Source organism: Cibotium barometz, chromosome 10, assembly GCF_041138505.1.
Source record: "Cibotium barometz isolate CiBa-2024 chromosome 10, ASM4113850v1, whole genome shotgun sequence".
In the NCBI taxonomy this organism is placed as follows: Eukaryota; Viridiplantae; Streptophyta; class Polypodiopsida; order Cyatheales; family Cibotiaceae; genus Cibotium; species Cibotium barometz.
In genome coordinates, this window is record NC_141055.1 from 35843416 (window position 1) to 35859115 (window position 15700).

Here is a 15700-nt window from a genome sequence, read left to right on the forward strand (position 1 = left end):
AATGACAGGTGTTGATGAATGCAAATTGAACCAAGTAAAGGCTTTATGTGTTGACCGTTGGGACATGATGCACTCTCCTCTTCATGCCACAGGCTATGTAGTGCATCCAATTTGGAGAGGCAAGGGACAAGAAGCAGATGAAGAGGTGCAAAATGGATGGATGACATTTATTGAGCGTTATACGCATGGAGATGCTGTTGAGCAAGGTGCATTGATGGATGAGTTGGATAATTACAGGTCATTGAAAGGTACTTTTTCTCGCCCACTTGCTCTAGATGAAAGCAGAATGCATGAAGGGGTAAAGTGGTGGGAGTCTTTTGGTGCAAGCACCCCTAAATTGCAACAACTTGCCATTCGAGTGCTTTCTCAAGGAACTACATCTTCCCCATGTGAGAGAAATTGGAGCACTTTCTCACTCATTCATACCAAAAAGAGGAACAAGTTGAAACCTTCAAACACTGAGAAATTGGTATACATACATACCAACCTTCGACTTGTTTCCAAAATCAAGGCAAGAGGGTATGAGAAAGTGGAGGTAACTTTGGAAATGATCAACAAGGAGAAAGATGATGAGAGACTTCTTTCTTCACAAGAGGCTCGTGAGTCTATTGAGGATGAGGAAGAAGAGGACATGCATGCAGTTGGTACTGAGCAGGCTGAAGCTGATATTGTTGAGACAGATGAGGATGCTACTTCATCTTCTTCCTCTGAAGAGGAAGATGATGAATGATCACGATTCACCATGTACATGACCTCTCACACACGGGCACTTTTTACCTTGGCTGGACAAGGGTTTTTTCCCCGTGTGAGCACACTTCACTTTTAGTGTGTTGGGCTCTTTGCCTTGGGACTACAGTCTAGTACTCTGACTTATGTACTTCACTCTTTATGCGATAATATGAGTATTGAGTACATTTCCAGCAATCTTGAGTCTTGAGTCTTAAGTTCTAAATTCTAACATCTTTTAAGTTTCAAGCTTTCAAGTTTTTCATTGTGTTTTCAAGCATTGACTTTGAACATTTTATTTATGCCCAAAAAAATTATTTTTTTAACCTGCCACGAATGCGAATGCATCCACCCTCAATGCATTCTTTTGCAAACTCGGCATTCTCGAATGCGAATGCACGAATGCAAAGAATGCTTGCAACTATGTATGAGACTATCAAATGCAAATCTGAACAGAATCACCACCACCATACTCACAAGAGTCATTTTGAAATAGCTCTCACTAGCATAGCTGCCACTAGGTTCACCATCCATGAGCATAAAGATATTATTGAAGGGATCATTCTGCCTATGAGGATACACAAGAACTTTGAATGTGTGCAGTATCTTAATAAAGTTCTTCTTGTTTTGCTCATTCCACGATACCTCCAAAGGGTATTCTTTAAAACCATTCCTCATATCATACATGCTCTCACATCTCCATACATCTTGAGAAGGGTGTTCCCTACTGCAAGACTTACCATAAGCATAAGGCTCCATATTTCACACCACACTCATATACAAAAGCTTCGAGACCTGACTCAGCCTCAGCTCGTCTTATTGAACCTCATTTACAATATGAACATATGTACATGGGCATCATATAATGACTCGTCATAGCACTTAATCCCAACAGACCTCATGGGTAAGTTGGAAACACTCAGTTATATACATGGTCTGCGTGGCTATGTAAATGATGGTATGAGTGGCTCGTCAAAGGGATATGATAATGATGTGAATGGCTACCCATGTGCATGATGTGTAGTAGCTTTTCAATGGTATCGAAGAGCCGAGTCAATGATTACCTCTTATGGGAGTGCAAGCATGATGCGTGCTTTAGTAGGCTCATGATATGAATATGATATTTGATGCTGCTTTGGTCCAAGCATATACATATGAGTAAATATATCATGTGTATAGAATGTAGTAAAGACGGCAGCTTGAGTGGCCATGACAAAAATAGAAGAGTAGCATGGGCGGGTTGTAAAGAATCAAGTTGGGAACAAGAGCTTGGTTATAAGCAAATGCAATGCATGGCAATCAATTTACATATTTGGATGCAAGGACTCTATGATCCAAAAAATGTCATAGTGGATAAATGCTGCAAAACTGGAGTTGATTTTTTTAAAGATATACGAGAAGGGGAGCTTGCGTGGCAGCAACGAAAAAAGGCATATCCGAAATTAATGAAAAAAAAAGAGGGCGCTCTTGTTTTTCAAATGGGGAAATACGAAAATATTGCTCCAAAAGGTGGTGGGGCGCCCGATTTCCTTGCGGGAAAAAGAGGAAAAACCAGAGAGCGAGGGGAAGCGCAGATATCAGAGTTCGGGGGTGTGTAGAAAAGGGAACCAGTGCGCCAACTAACCAGAGAGAAAAAAATCAATGAGGCGGCTACTGTTCATGGCATGTAGGAGTTAGAATTGAAGAGAAAAATGAGTGTTATCTAGTGATATGCTTTTCATTATATACATGTATTATGCCTTTCGTGGTCTGCAGCGAAGCGATCATATGGGAAATAGCAAAAAATCAAGAAATACTAGCGTTTTTTCTCACTCTCAGATAAGCGATGTTTTTTTTATTATTATTTTGGTTCACTAAAACCCACGATTTAGAAAATCGTGTTGTTTATAAACCTTTAAAGGTTTAGAGAATGAGAATTTTTTTTTGGGACTTGTGGAATTGTGGAATAAAAGTATGAAAAACACAATAAGGCTCCTGAAAGTTGGTTTTACTTTCTACTCGATCGGATTTTGGAAATGAAGTCATGGAGTTTTCTAAATCTCATGAGCATGTTATAGTTATGCCGTATGCCATCTTTTGTTTGTGAGATGTTAGAATTTAAAAGTAGGTTTTCAGGTGATAAAGAACATCTTGAAATGATGGAATTGATGACACTGGATGTATGGAATGTAAATGGTCACATGTATGTGGGAAATATTTGAAGGTTATGTTATGCCTATATGTGGTTTGAGGGATTTGGAAAAAGGAGCCAGTAAATCTATGCTTGGAAAGGGATAGTCACTTGATACACAATTTATGTGCAATCATCAGGCTGAATTCATGGATGTATTGAGGTGAATTTGTACATGTTTATGATATCAAAAATGGAGGTGCCTTGTGATCCATGAAGAGTTATGTGTTTGAGTTTCCTTGTGGGAATCAGAAGCTACTCTCACAGCTAGAAGTCTCGTACTTTCCCAGCGACATCGTCCACGTCACGAGAGCGTCAACGCCAAGGTCCGTTCGTTTATTTTCCTCAACTGCACACCGCAGGTAATCAATCATGTCAAGCACATGACGCTGGCCAGAGGTATATGGCAGCATTTGGCCTCAGTTTACAACAGGGTATCGCCCATGAAGAGGATTTCCTTGGAAGTACAGATGCGGGTTATGAGCCCTGTAAAGTCGTCGACGATGCGGGAGCATATTAACAAGCTGCAGGCTCTTCAGCAGGAAGTTCTGCAGGCTGGGAAGGAGATATCGTCAGAGGACATGGCCATCACGTTGCTGTCACATTTGCCCTCTACGTACTCAGCATTTTACTCGTCGTTGATTACCAGTGGCAGGCTCAGCACCATCACGTGGGAGGAGCTTGTGCCCATGGTCCTGGACCAGGAGGAACGATGTACGAACCCTCCTCAGGGTGGAGGTTCGGAGGCCTTTACTGGCCAACGGTCGAAAGGCCGTCACTCGGGCAAAGGGAAGGCTTCATCGGAGAAGTCTTTTGAGAAGATGTTCGACGCTGACCGCGAGAAGCTAAAGGCAGAGAGGACCTGTAATGATTGTGGCGAGAAAGGCCACTACTGGAGGCAGTGTCCCAAGCGGAAGACCGAGAAGGGTGAAGACTCCTCAGCAATCATGAAGACTCCGGCTTTTGTGCACCTGGAGGTGATGGACACCGATGCTTCATTTTCTTCAGGCAGGGAGGAGATTGGAGGACTCTCCGCAACGGATACTCGGGAGTGGATTCTCGATAGTGGTGCTTCCAGGCACATGACTCCTTCCCGTTCCGGTTTACAGGATCTCTGCAGGCTTTCTGGTCATATTCTTACTGGGGATACGTCCACTATCCCAGTTCACAGTGAGGGCAGGATGGAGATAGTTCCCGATGGCAGAGGGGGGAAGCATTCCTCCCAGGTGTTGTATGTTCCGGCACTTGGTTTTCATCTGTTGTCAGTGCATCAGGTTTGCGAGACTGGTGTACGGGTGGAGTTTGATGAGCATTTTGTTGCTCTCCGGGACAAAGCAACAGGCCAAGTGGTTTGGGAAGGCGGAGTGGAGAATGGAGTTTATAGACTTTCAGCACTCTCTCTCCCAGGTCCTCAGGATTGTGATGAGTGGCAGTCTGGTAATGGCTACTCAAGTGTGGATACGCTGCAGGTGCGGGCTTTCCGAGACCAGGTGGTGGATAGCTTGCCAGTAGATGGCAGCAGTTGGCAGGAACTTTCCAGTACTGAGGTTGGTAGTTCTTGTGTTCGTGAGTCAGAGGAAGCTGAACAGGTCACTTATGCTCTGATGTCTCGTCGTGTTCGGGACATAGAACTTCCAGTAGTTAAGGATGTTCTTTCCACGGGGACCTTTCGGAAAGCCAGGCAGGTGGCAGGTGCTTACTTGCAGAAGGAGGTGGTTTCTCCAAGCTTTGTGGTTTCGGATTCAGAGGGGGTGGTTGACAGGTTTCAGAAGGCCTTGCGTGGTCTTCAGAAGGTTTCCAGGACTTGCTTGCGCACCGTAACAGGTGTTGATCCTTGTGAGCAGTGTGATGTCTCTATGACTCAGAAGCTGTATGGTTCATTGATTTGGTTGATGGACACCGGATTGGACGGGAGCTTCCTGATGAGACAGTTGAGCTCTTGGTTGCAGATGTCTCTTTGTGAGGCAGGATTGCGTTTCCTGTGGTTTCTGCAGCATGCGAAGGATCATGGACTCTTGTACACAGGAGGGGGATTGTTGGATGGAGTCCGACTCCGCGGTTGGAGTGACTCGGTTTGGGGAGGAGATCCGGACACGAGGGAATCTACTTCAGGCCCAGGAGCAGTTTTACGGAGCAGCAGGAGGAGGTTACATTGCAGGTTTGGGCTTCCATTGGAGGAACCCATGGTCATCCAGAGGCACTTTGTTCGTGAACAGATCGTTGCTGATGACATCTTGCTGGAGTTCTGTTCGACGGAGGACAGTACGGTGGACCTCTTCACGAAGTCGCTCTCAGGATTTGCTCAGGCGGCACCCCAGCTCCCAGTGGTTGGTTACACAGCCAGGAGCTGAGAGGGGGTGTTAGAAGTCATCTCCTGTCCAGTTTTATACACCAGGGCCTTTGTTGTGGGTGTGCCCGCCCTTATGAGGTGTTTTCCCATTTTTCCCCACTCTCCGTATTTTCCCCCTATTTTTCCCATTTTTTCTGAGGCTTGGGAGGGCTGCCAGGTGATGCCAGGAGCACCCCAGTGCTGGCCGACTCCATGTTGATCAGTCGTGGGCTGCTGCTGGCCGACTGGATTTGATCAGTCGTGGGCACCTGTTTGCTGGCCGACTGCATTTATGCAGTCGTGGACCTTTTTTCGTCAGTCGTGGGCACTTTAGTGCTGGCCGACTGCCCTTCCAGGGAAGTATATATAGGTCCTCAGCCCCCATGCCTTATTGGTATCATTCCTCGGGATCTTCTTGTGTATATCAGAGCAGAGTTACACGCCTACATCTCTCTCTCTCTTGTGCTGTTTTTCTGCCTGCGTTTTTGCTTTTGCTCGTGTTCCCAGATTTGGTCATCATCTCCGCTGCATATTCTGACAGAACCACCTCTCTTGTGTGCCGCCAGACCCTCTCGCGCGCATCGTCCTCAGTTTTAATCACCCCCTGGTCGGCCAAACCTGCTTGCCTCCACACATAATCATACTCGCGCCCCCCCCTCCCCCCCCCAATATAATCTTGCTCGCCTTCTCCACATAATATTGCTCGCCTTCCCCACATAATATTGCTCGCCCCCCCCCCCCCCCCCCAATATAATCTTGCTCGCCTTCCCCACATAATATTGCTCGCCCCCCACAAAATCTTGCTCGCCCCCAGCATGGGCCTAATTCACCACTTTGGCCCATCTCTTCTTCACTCAACTTCTCCCACTCTCCCCTATTGTCACCTACTGGGCATCTCACCCTTCCTTGCCCGTCCACTTGGCTCTCTCCACCTGATCACCCTCTTCACCACCAATTCGTTGACCTCCTTAACGCCCTTCTCTTGCAGACTCAGCACCATGTCTGAAGGCTTACCCACCACCACTGTTCCCTTTAAACACTCTATCGCTCGGTTTCTCCAACCTCGTCATCGGTGGAGACCAAAGACCTCTTGAGGTCTCCTGCCTCCTCATTAGACACTTGGTGTTTCCGTTGGTGTCCCTGTTGCTCTCGTGTGTACAACATGCAGTGCCATGGGTGCATCTTCTTCTCGTCATCCACATCCGATTCATCATCTGCTACATCCACAACAATCCTCCGTATCAACCCTCCCAAGGTGACTCTAGGGATTCCACCCACCACCAAACTCCCTCTTCCGCCTCCCAAAACCATGCACCTGCTCCACCCACCTTATCCAACCCCTGGCCCCATCATAATGTTATACCCTTCCTCCTCTCTTCACCACCTCCATCCCGCACCACCCCCTTCCACCTTAATTTCACGCCATCCTTCCCACTAACCTTCCCTATCCACCTCGTTCACCCAAGCAGAGCTGGCCACTATGGGCTTGACTGGCCTGGCTTCAATCCACCAGCTCCCTACAGTCGTGGATTCTGTGCTCTTTACTGTCCTTGTTACAAACTTTCCTACTATGCCTAATGGCCAACGCATACACCAAACCCTTATCTCTGACATCATTGGTCTTGCTGGCGCTTCTGTTCTTGCTCTCGCTCTGACTCTTCCATTACAGGCATCTCTTCCGTTGAGCTATCTATGGCCATCATCACACTTCTTGCCCCAAATTCTGCTGCACCCCACCCCTCCACCTTTAGGCCCTCTTCCACTACTACTACTTACTTTGAGATATTCAGTAGCAGCCCATACCATAGTCACAAGGGACGGGGGATGGTGACGGGGGACGGGGACGGGGACGGGACGGGGGACGGCCATAAGTAGGGAACGGGGACGAGGGAGGGAATGACACTCAAAAAATACTTTTTTTTAAAATTGTTCTACTCTACACTTATTCTACTTTGGAAGTACATCAAAATGAGCACAAATTTACACTAAAATGGTAAGCTTTTGAGTCATATTAATAATTAAGTGGATACAAAATGAGTCATGACTCAAGAGTCAGGACTAAGCCTTAAGGAGGCAGAATACATGGACGGATTCAAATGAGTCAATGACAAAAAAGTGCTGAAGACTAGAGGCTAGAGGCTAGAGCTAAGTAGTAAGGCCCATGAATCATGATCCATGAATAATCATCCACGTGAAGTGCTGGCCTCATGGTCAGGGGTAGCTTGTGCCAAAGAAGCATGAAGCTCATCCTCAGTCTCATCCTCACTGGCATGCTGCTCGTGCACCTCGTCCTCTCGTTGCTCTTCTTGTTGACTCATCTCCCACTCGGTGAAGGAATCTGCCTTCTTGGTCACGCTCTTGCAAAGCATTCGCAAGTTCGCGCTGACGAAGACAAGGTCATTGGCACGCTCTACCCCGAGTTGGTTCCTCTTCCTAGAGGCAATGTGGCTGTAGGTACTAAGCAAGAGGAGCTGACGGCCTGGCTAAGTATGCGGATGGCAAGCTGCTCTGCAGCTCCGGTCCATCTGAACCAAAGTCCTCCCACAATAGAGTAGCACCAACTTTGGAGCGGTCAACCTGTGCATCATGACAGCCATAGGAGCCATGAAATGACCTGTACATCGAAAGCTGGCCCCTGATCTTGCGCCTAACCGATGCATCAGGCACAAGACGATCCAAGATGATCCTCCATCCAGCGCTCTCCTGCTTGTTGCCTTGGAATTTTGGGTCCACCACATAAGCTGCTGCATGCAATGGAGAGTAGTAGGAATTCCACCTTCCTAGACACAAGGCATGGATCTCCTCGTATCTGTCTTCGTCAGGCACGAAGTCTTTCAACTTCTCTATCATGCGATCCATGGCCTCGTAGACCTTGCCTATGCATGGTTGCATAGCGTCTACAATCCTCAATAGGTGGACTATGGGCCTCACCATAGCATCTGTGGTCTTCACACGCTCCCACCAACAGGCGTCATCCGCCCGTAGCTTACACTCTTGGCCAGTGTTTGTATGGGACTCTTGCATGGCGACAAACTCGTCGCTAAGGAAAAGCCCCCTCAAAGCACCGCTACAATCCTTCAACCGGTCCAACATGAGAAAGTTGTAGGCAAACCGGGTGTTGGAATATTTGAGGAGAGAGAGATAGGACCTCTTGTTGAACTGATGCCGAAGTCTTTGGTGGTTGAGGACAAAGCAGACCATGGTGTTGGCCCCCTCAATGAGCGGGCTGATCCATGGTAATGCCCCGATGTCCTTGAGGAGGTTGTTTGGGCAATGAGCCATACAAAAGGACACCGTGACATGTCCATACATACCTTGGAGAATAGCTCCCGTCACCCTATTGGAAGGCTCCCCATCCGCAACAAAGCCCACTACATGCTCGGGGCCAACGATCTCCATGGTTGTAGCCCACTCCGCCGCAAGCACATCCGCGCTCTTCCCAGTGCCGGATGCATCATGAGATGAGACGAAGTACATCTCTCTGCGGGAATATGCAACCATGCCGTGAATACTCCTCTTGCAGGTGTCACTCCATCCATCCACAATGAGGGAGACTCCGTTCCTCTCCCATTGCCACTTTGTGTTGTCGGCCGGTCGCTCTACAATGCGCTTCTCCTTCTTGAGCAATGTAGCGCGCAAGCTCTCAGATGAGGGGGGCGTATAGGTTGAGCCCTACTCCCCAATCTTCTTAACCATGACCTTGAAGTATTCCGACCTATTCAAGAAAGTAATTTACTAATGAGAAGGGAACTAGGATGATGAAAACATGAATGATGAATTGGCAATGATCGATTGCACTTACCTAGCCGCTTGAAAGGCAATGTGGTCGTGGAAGAAGTGGGCCACCGCCATATCCACCTCCTCCTTCAACTTGGGGTTCCAATTCTCCCCAAGTGTAGATTGTCGTTGTGGGCCACGTAATGGTTGAGAGGCCGTGGAGATGGAGGGTGCCGGCGTCGTGGATGGAGTAACATTCCGACTTGATGGTGAAGGTGATGGTGTGCATGATCCCGATCCACCACATGAGTTCATGGTAGAGGCTTGAGTTCCTCTCCCCATCGTCGCGGGATCCACGGCCACTCGTGGTGTCCTTCTTGTCGCTTCAACCGCCTCGTAGACGCTAAGCTTGTCAAGAAGTTCCCGTCTCTTCTCGGGCGTGACATTCGTGCAAAACCTCACCTCATGCCCACTCTCATGCAAGAGCTGGGCTCGCACTTTGTCGGCGCCGCCCGTTCGCCGGTACGGGCAAAGCTTGCATACCCATGGACGAGAACTGCCTCCATGAGCGGAGGGGGTGTATTTAACCTCCTCCCACCATGTCCATCCCGCTGTCCTTCTACGGGAAGCCCCGGCACCTGAGGAGGATGCCATGGTTGAAGATGGCTTGACTCTTGAGCCTTGAGGAATGAGATAGAGAGAGAGAAATGAAATGATATATTAACGTCTTCAAAAGGCCAAAATGACCTATAAGACCAAAAAGATTACAACAATTGGTGGATCTGATACAATGTCTGTGTAAGAAAAGCTAAAAACAACTAAACAACTAACTAAAACTGAAACAACTATGAGGAAAAGTAAGGTACTAGGAGCTCCTAATGGATAACATCTGGTAGGAAAACTCCAGCAAGAAAGGTAAGCATCATATACATCACTATCCAAAGATGTCTCTCATCGGTCGATGGCGGATATCCTCAATGTCCTCCATGGTGAGTACTCTGACTGGACGTCTCCCATGCTGTGCTAGTATGGTCTTGATCCTCTGTTGTAGTCTCCGACGATGTCAAGATGGGCCTCTCATCTTGGGGTGCCTGGACTGCCCCAGCTCTATAGCCCGATCAATCACTGTACCTCTGGTGTGGCTATACTCTGGGGCTAGCTGCAATGCCTGCTGGCCTGACTGCTCAATCTCTGGTCGAAAGAAGTCTGTAATCTGCCTCTGTAGGTGTCTCTCCCTCTCTGATCCCCTCCCTCTCAAGAGACCCTCTCTATGTCTACGCAGCTCCAGCAAGTATAATCCGAGGCATCTCTGATCCTGGTATCTCATGACTCTAGAAAGTGGTCCGAAACCCTCTCGGAACAGGCAGTAAAAACGGCCTCGTATCTCATAATATATTGGACAGTGACATATGTAATGTAACTCTGTCTCTGGCTCTATCTGGCACAGCTGACAAATCCTGGCCTCAGTTGGTACTCCTGTGAATCTACCAGTCTCAATCTCTAGCTGGTGTGAGGATGTGTGCATCTGACCAATAGCACACCGTACCCCATGAGAAAGATGAGTATCCATGTAGCTGGGTCTATTCACAAACCCATCCTCTGTGAGCCGGAGAAGATGATCTCTATAGAAAGCCATCTTCGTACCAAGCTCGTGTGTCGGCTGTATCCATGTCCTCCTAGTGTCCAGCTGAGTCAAGTCCTGCCTGATAAGTCTGGTAATTTCTGCCCGTGGGAGAGAGAGGGAGGGTGCATCCAGGGAGTACTGAAATGGAGGTAGCCTGTCCATAGTAAACCCATGCAGTTGGAACCAAGCTGTCATCTGTGCATACCAACATGATCCGTCTCCCTGTGATGCCAACTGTTGTGAAGACTCTAGGGCTAAGCGAGCATATCTGTCTCTAGGGAGAGCCCAAGTGCTATGTATAAAGGAGACTGATCGAGTGAGTGCCTCTGCTACCAATGGGGGGCAGCCATCTCTGCACGGATAATATCATGTGGTACGGAGGCCTTGGCCCTAATCATCCGGGAAATCATAGAAACCAAGGGCCTCTCCATACATCTCCATCCATCAGTGCTACCAGCTCGGCTGTGGTGATCCACTGAGGGTCCCAATATCTCCACTCCATACAGCATGGCTGAAGTGACCAAAGTGTCAAAGAGCCAGAGCTTTGTTCGAGGTTCCTGAAACTGAACCTGTGAACACATCCTCTCTAGTCTCCCCAATGCTGCATAAGCTTTGGTCAATCTAGTCTCCGCTGCTCTCCTCAAGGAAAATAGTGGGCCACTAAAAACCACACCAAGGTAAGTATATGCATCTGTATACTCCATTGTCTCCTGACCATATGTAAAGGTGGGTACTCACCTCCTAACCCACTGTGCTGTGGTGTCAAACACCATCACCTTGGTTTTGCCAAGGTTAACAGACAATCCACTGTCCTGTGCAAATGTGTGCAATGCATCCAAATGACGCTGCATCCCCTCTGGAGAATCTGAGATCAGCACAATATCATCAGCATACAATAACAGCGGAATCCATGTCCCTGCTAGCTGTGCTCCTCTGTCACCCTCCTGCTCTACATAGTCCGAAACCATACATCCCAAATAAGGTGGGAGAAAGGGGGCAGCCCTGTTTCACCCCAATAGTGGAGTGAACCATCTCAGATATACCCTGAGTAGTACGTACCTGCCCCACAACTGTCCTGTATAAAGCCATGATTCCCCAAATCAGCTCTGTGGGCACTCCCATCTCTTGTAGTTTGCGCATTAGTCTGGCTCTCGTACTGTGTCAAAAGCTTTGCGGAAATCCACAAACCAACAATAAATCCTCCTGCCATATAATCTGCCCTCCTCAATAATAGCTTTGAGTGTCAAGATATGGTCGAGAGTGGAGAAACCTCTCTTGAACCCTGCCTGCCATGATCCATGTATGCCCTCTCTCTGCCCATCTACTCAACTCCTGCTCAAGAATAGATGCATATAATCTAGCCAATGTGTGACCAATCATGATGGTACGATAATTCTTAGGAAGCATGGGATCCCCTGACTTGAAGATAGGCACAATCGTGGACATATTCCAAGTCTCAGGAAAACCCTCACACATGGCTCGGTTAAACATCATAGCAATAAGCTCTGCAAGCATATCTCTGGCATGAATTAAGTGTTCTGCTACCAAACCATCATGATCATATACTCTCCCTGTCCTCATCCTGTCAATAGCTTTCCTTACCATCTCAGCAGTAAAGACATCACATGTCTGTGGGCATGGCTCCGATGGGTCTAGCAGGGGTGGCTGTCCTGGTGCTGTGTACAGGGATGCTGCATACTCACCCCAATTCGCTGTGGAGGTAATGGCTGGTGATGGTGAATCCTCATGGAATAGTCTCCATGCCTCGCCTGAGTCCTGACTCATAAATAACTGATACAAATCCCTCTCTAACTGAGCAAGATAAGCCCAGGCCGAGCGTGCCCCAGGCTCCCTGAGACACAAAACGACGGGGCAATGATCAGATTTGGTGGTGCCAGGCATAATAGCAATGGTGCTTCTTCTGTCCAGGGACCAATCATCCACATAAAATCTGTCCAGACGTGCAAAGATGATATCATCCCCGCTCGTGCGGTTATGCCAAGAGAAAGATAAGGAATTTGGCTATCTCTGGAAGTCATCCTCAGTCCAGGATTCCCTGCCAAGAAAAGAGAGCATGAACCTCTCCCATGAGGTTCGCTCCAAAGGGTGTAAACCCCCTTCGCGTCCACCCTTCTTGTCAGAAGGTTGCTCAACCATATTGAAGTCTCCTCCCACTATCGAATGATCAACCTGGGGAATGACATTTGTAATGGTGTCCCAAAAGGCCACCCTTTCACCTCTCACGTTAGGTGCATAGATATTCAAGATTCCCAATGTCTGACCCTCATGCATGATCAAGATCCACTGCGCTCTAGCAGGGATGATAGCACCGTGAACAATAACATGAGGCATAACAGATGCTGCCACTGAAATGCAAACACCCCCTCTAGTCCCAACAGCCGAGGACCAGAAGGTGTGGCCAGAAAGCATGTTACCAGTTTTTCCACATTGAGATCTATCCAATTTATGTTCTTGCAACAAAAGTATATCCATAGACCCTCCTGTTAACAGCAGGGTGGGGCTGGTCCTTCAGAAGGCGCTTCCTACCACGGGTGGGAAGCCCTCCAAGGCCCTGAACATTCCATGAGACGATTCTCATGGAAGAGAAGAGGGTTTGACCCCCGATGTAAGAAGACGATGGGCAGCCTGAGGACGCCTCTCATAATGCTGGAGGACGGGATAATCCACGAGGCAAAGTCCATTGACATGCCCTTGTCCGAGGCCCTGCACAGTACCTGCATATGTACGAGAAACTTGTGCGGCTTGCGGGGCATCAAGGGCAATGGCATCATGCTGAAAATCTTGCAATACATGATCCCCACCGCGCTGAACATCCTGCATATCGCCCCCTCCAGGTAGAGAGGACTCAACCAAATCATCCTTATCTGAAATGTCATCTCCTTGCAAAGGTGCATGAGGTGATACATCCCTCTGCCTAGAAATATCATCTATCTGAGGTACAAGATCTGAGGAGGTCTTCCCATCAATCGCACTAGGGGGGCAGGCATGAGAGACAGCTCGCCACACCTGGCGGAGTGTAGGACAGGAAGAATCCAAGGGAGGTGGCGCTTGAGAAGCACGCTTGCGAGGCCTCCTGCGACCCCGAGCCCGAGGGCAATCTCGAGCAAAGTGACCCTGTTGGTGACAAACCCGGCATTGATTAGGTTTACTTGCAATCTCCATACATTGCTTCAAAGGACCACTAGGGCTTGGAAGCAAAACTTAGTCCTCAAAGAGCTCATTGTCACGGGCAAGAACCATGACCCTGGGGATAGCATCCACCGAGGTAGTGACCACTTGGGCAGAAGTTGTTGGCAAGGCGTGGAGGGGGGGCACTTGAAGAACGAGCCCAAAGGCGGACCCGATGGCCTCTAGCATAGGCCAATATGTGCGAGGAAGACCTCGGAATCTGAGAGTAATCGGGAAACGGTTCCGGTCTTCTTCAACAGGGTCAAAATAGCTGGAGTAGGGAAGAAAAAAAACCATCCTCGGGCCCAATGGCAAAGGATGCATATTCTATACTATCCTGGCGGGATGGAGATTGATGAAATGTGGCACTCAAGACTTCATCCTCGGAGCTGTCCTCGGCCTTGTGAGAGTTGTGGCTTGCTCATGGAGGCACTCGTCAATTGATCCTCCACCTAAGTCTGTGATTCAAGGTTCTTGGTGCCTATGGCTTTATCATGGATGTCCCATTAAACATCTCCCATGGGATCTCGGTGAGTGGGAATGAATTGATGCAGCCAATCCCTTGAAAAGTTTGCCTCTCTTTAGTTACACTGTGAGGAATGCCAGACAATTACTATGTGGAGAGATTCATAGGATTCCTACCCTCAAGCCACATTGGGAAAGCTTTGGGATTACTCCATTGATTCAGAAGGGATTTTAGCATCAGCTTTGGCACTTTTACAAGAGGAGCCAGGTATCCTATTTCTTCTGGTTATTGCTACATGAAGGTCTCCCTGGGAGAACTATCTTTGGTGTGGATCCACCTTGCTTTAGTTTCTTGATAGCCTTTGAGACTGTACAACATTGTCAGAGGATATGGAGCTCCATAGCTTAGGTTTTAAGCAAACTGAGGAGAGGTACTATATCTACATGACTTGGGGCTCTATTGCCTAACTCACTCAGTTTGGACCCCATTTTTTCTTTGTAAGGGGTAGGACCATGACTCCACCATCATGATCCACGGAGGGATGGTCCAGATCTGCACACTGTTTTCCTTGGTCACATGTCACACCGTCCCTGGGGAGACTTGATACCACGTGGGAGATTATTGCTGCCACCATTTCCTAGCTGGTATGCAGAGCTATATGCACTGACGCAACCGAGGGCACCCAGATTTTAGGACACTCTGGGCATTTGTACCATTTGGGGAGATATTATTCATACCCTTATGTCCACTTCGACCTGCAATTAGGGACCTAGATCAGCACAAGAGAAAAGCACGTTTTCTCTCTGAGGGAGTTGGATCTTCTTCTTTTTGACTCCCATTGGACTCTCTTGGCTTTACTGCACCCTTGACTGGCTGTGATTACCTTACATCCTGTGATGAGGATTTTGGGCTTCTAGTTGTGATTTTGTATTGATTTTTTCATATTTAATAGAAGTCTCTTTCTTGCAAGAAAAAAAAAAGGTCGTTCTACTCTAGAAGGAACTTTACTCTACTAGGATCAAGGAAATCATGTTTATTCATTTGTGTGCTTTTTAAAGCTGCCCAACATCATTGATCAGTTTCTTATCTCTTGTTTATCAAGTGAATGTCACAAGCTGCTCTCTGATCTTTGAAGAAAGATTTTCCTTTTTCTGATATTATGAGGTTTTTGGCAGGGAAATTCACTATGGGGAGCTATTTTCTTTACTTGGGTTACACCTCTAATGGACTTGGGAACCACTCGACAATTAACATATGATGATTTGTTTATGCTACCCGAGAATTTGGATCCAAGAAACTGCTCCAAATGGTTGTTAACATCATGGGCTGAGGAGCAGGCGCACTGTGATCATGATCGCTCTTTTTTTCGTGCTATCTATGTTGTCTATCGTTGGCAATACCTGGTCATCGGCATAGTCAAAGTATTAGTGTTTTGCCTCTGCTTTTCAAATATTTATTTCTTTTTTTTTTCCCCGTTTT

At 47.8% G+C, this 15700-nt stretch overlaps 1 protein-coding gene across 1 annotated transcript in view; it reads left to right on the plus strand.

Annotated features, from left to right (window-relative positions):
• Window positions 1–15700, plus strand: part of LOC147634844 (ABC transporter C family member 13-like) — a 243400-nt gene that overhangs the window by 71340 nt on the left and 156360 nt on the right. The window contains 1 exon segment of the mRNA XM_086804031.1: window positions 15397–15642. Coding sequence (XP_086660157.1) covers window positions 15397–15642 — 246 coding nt within the window.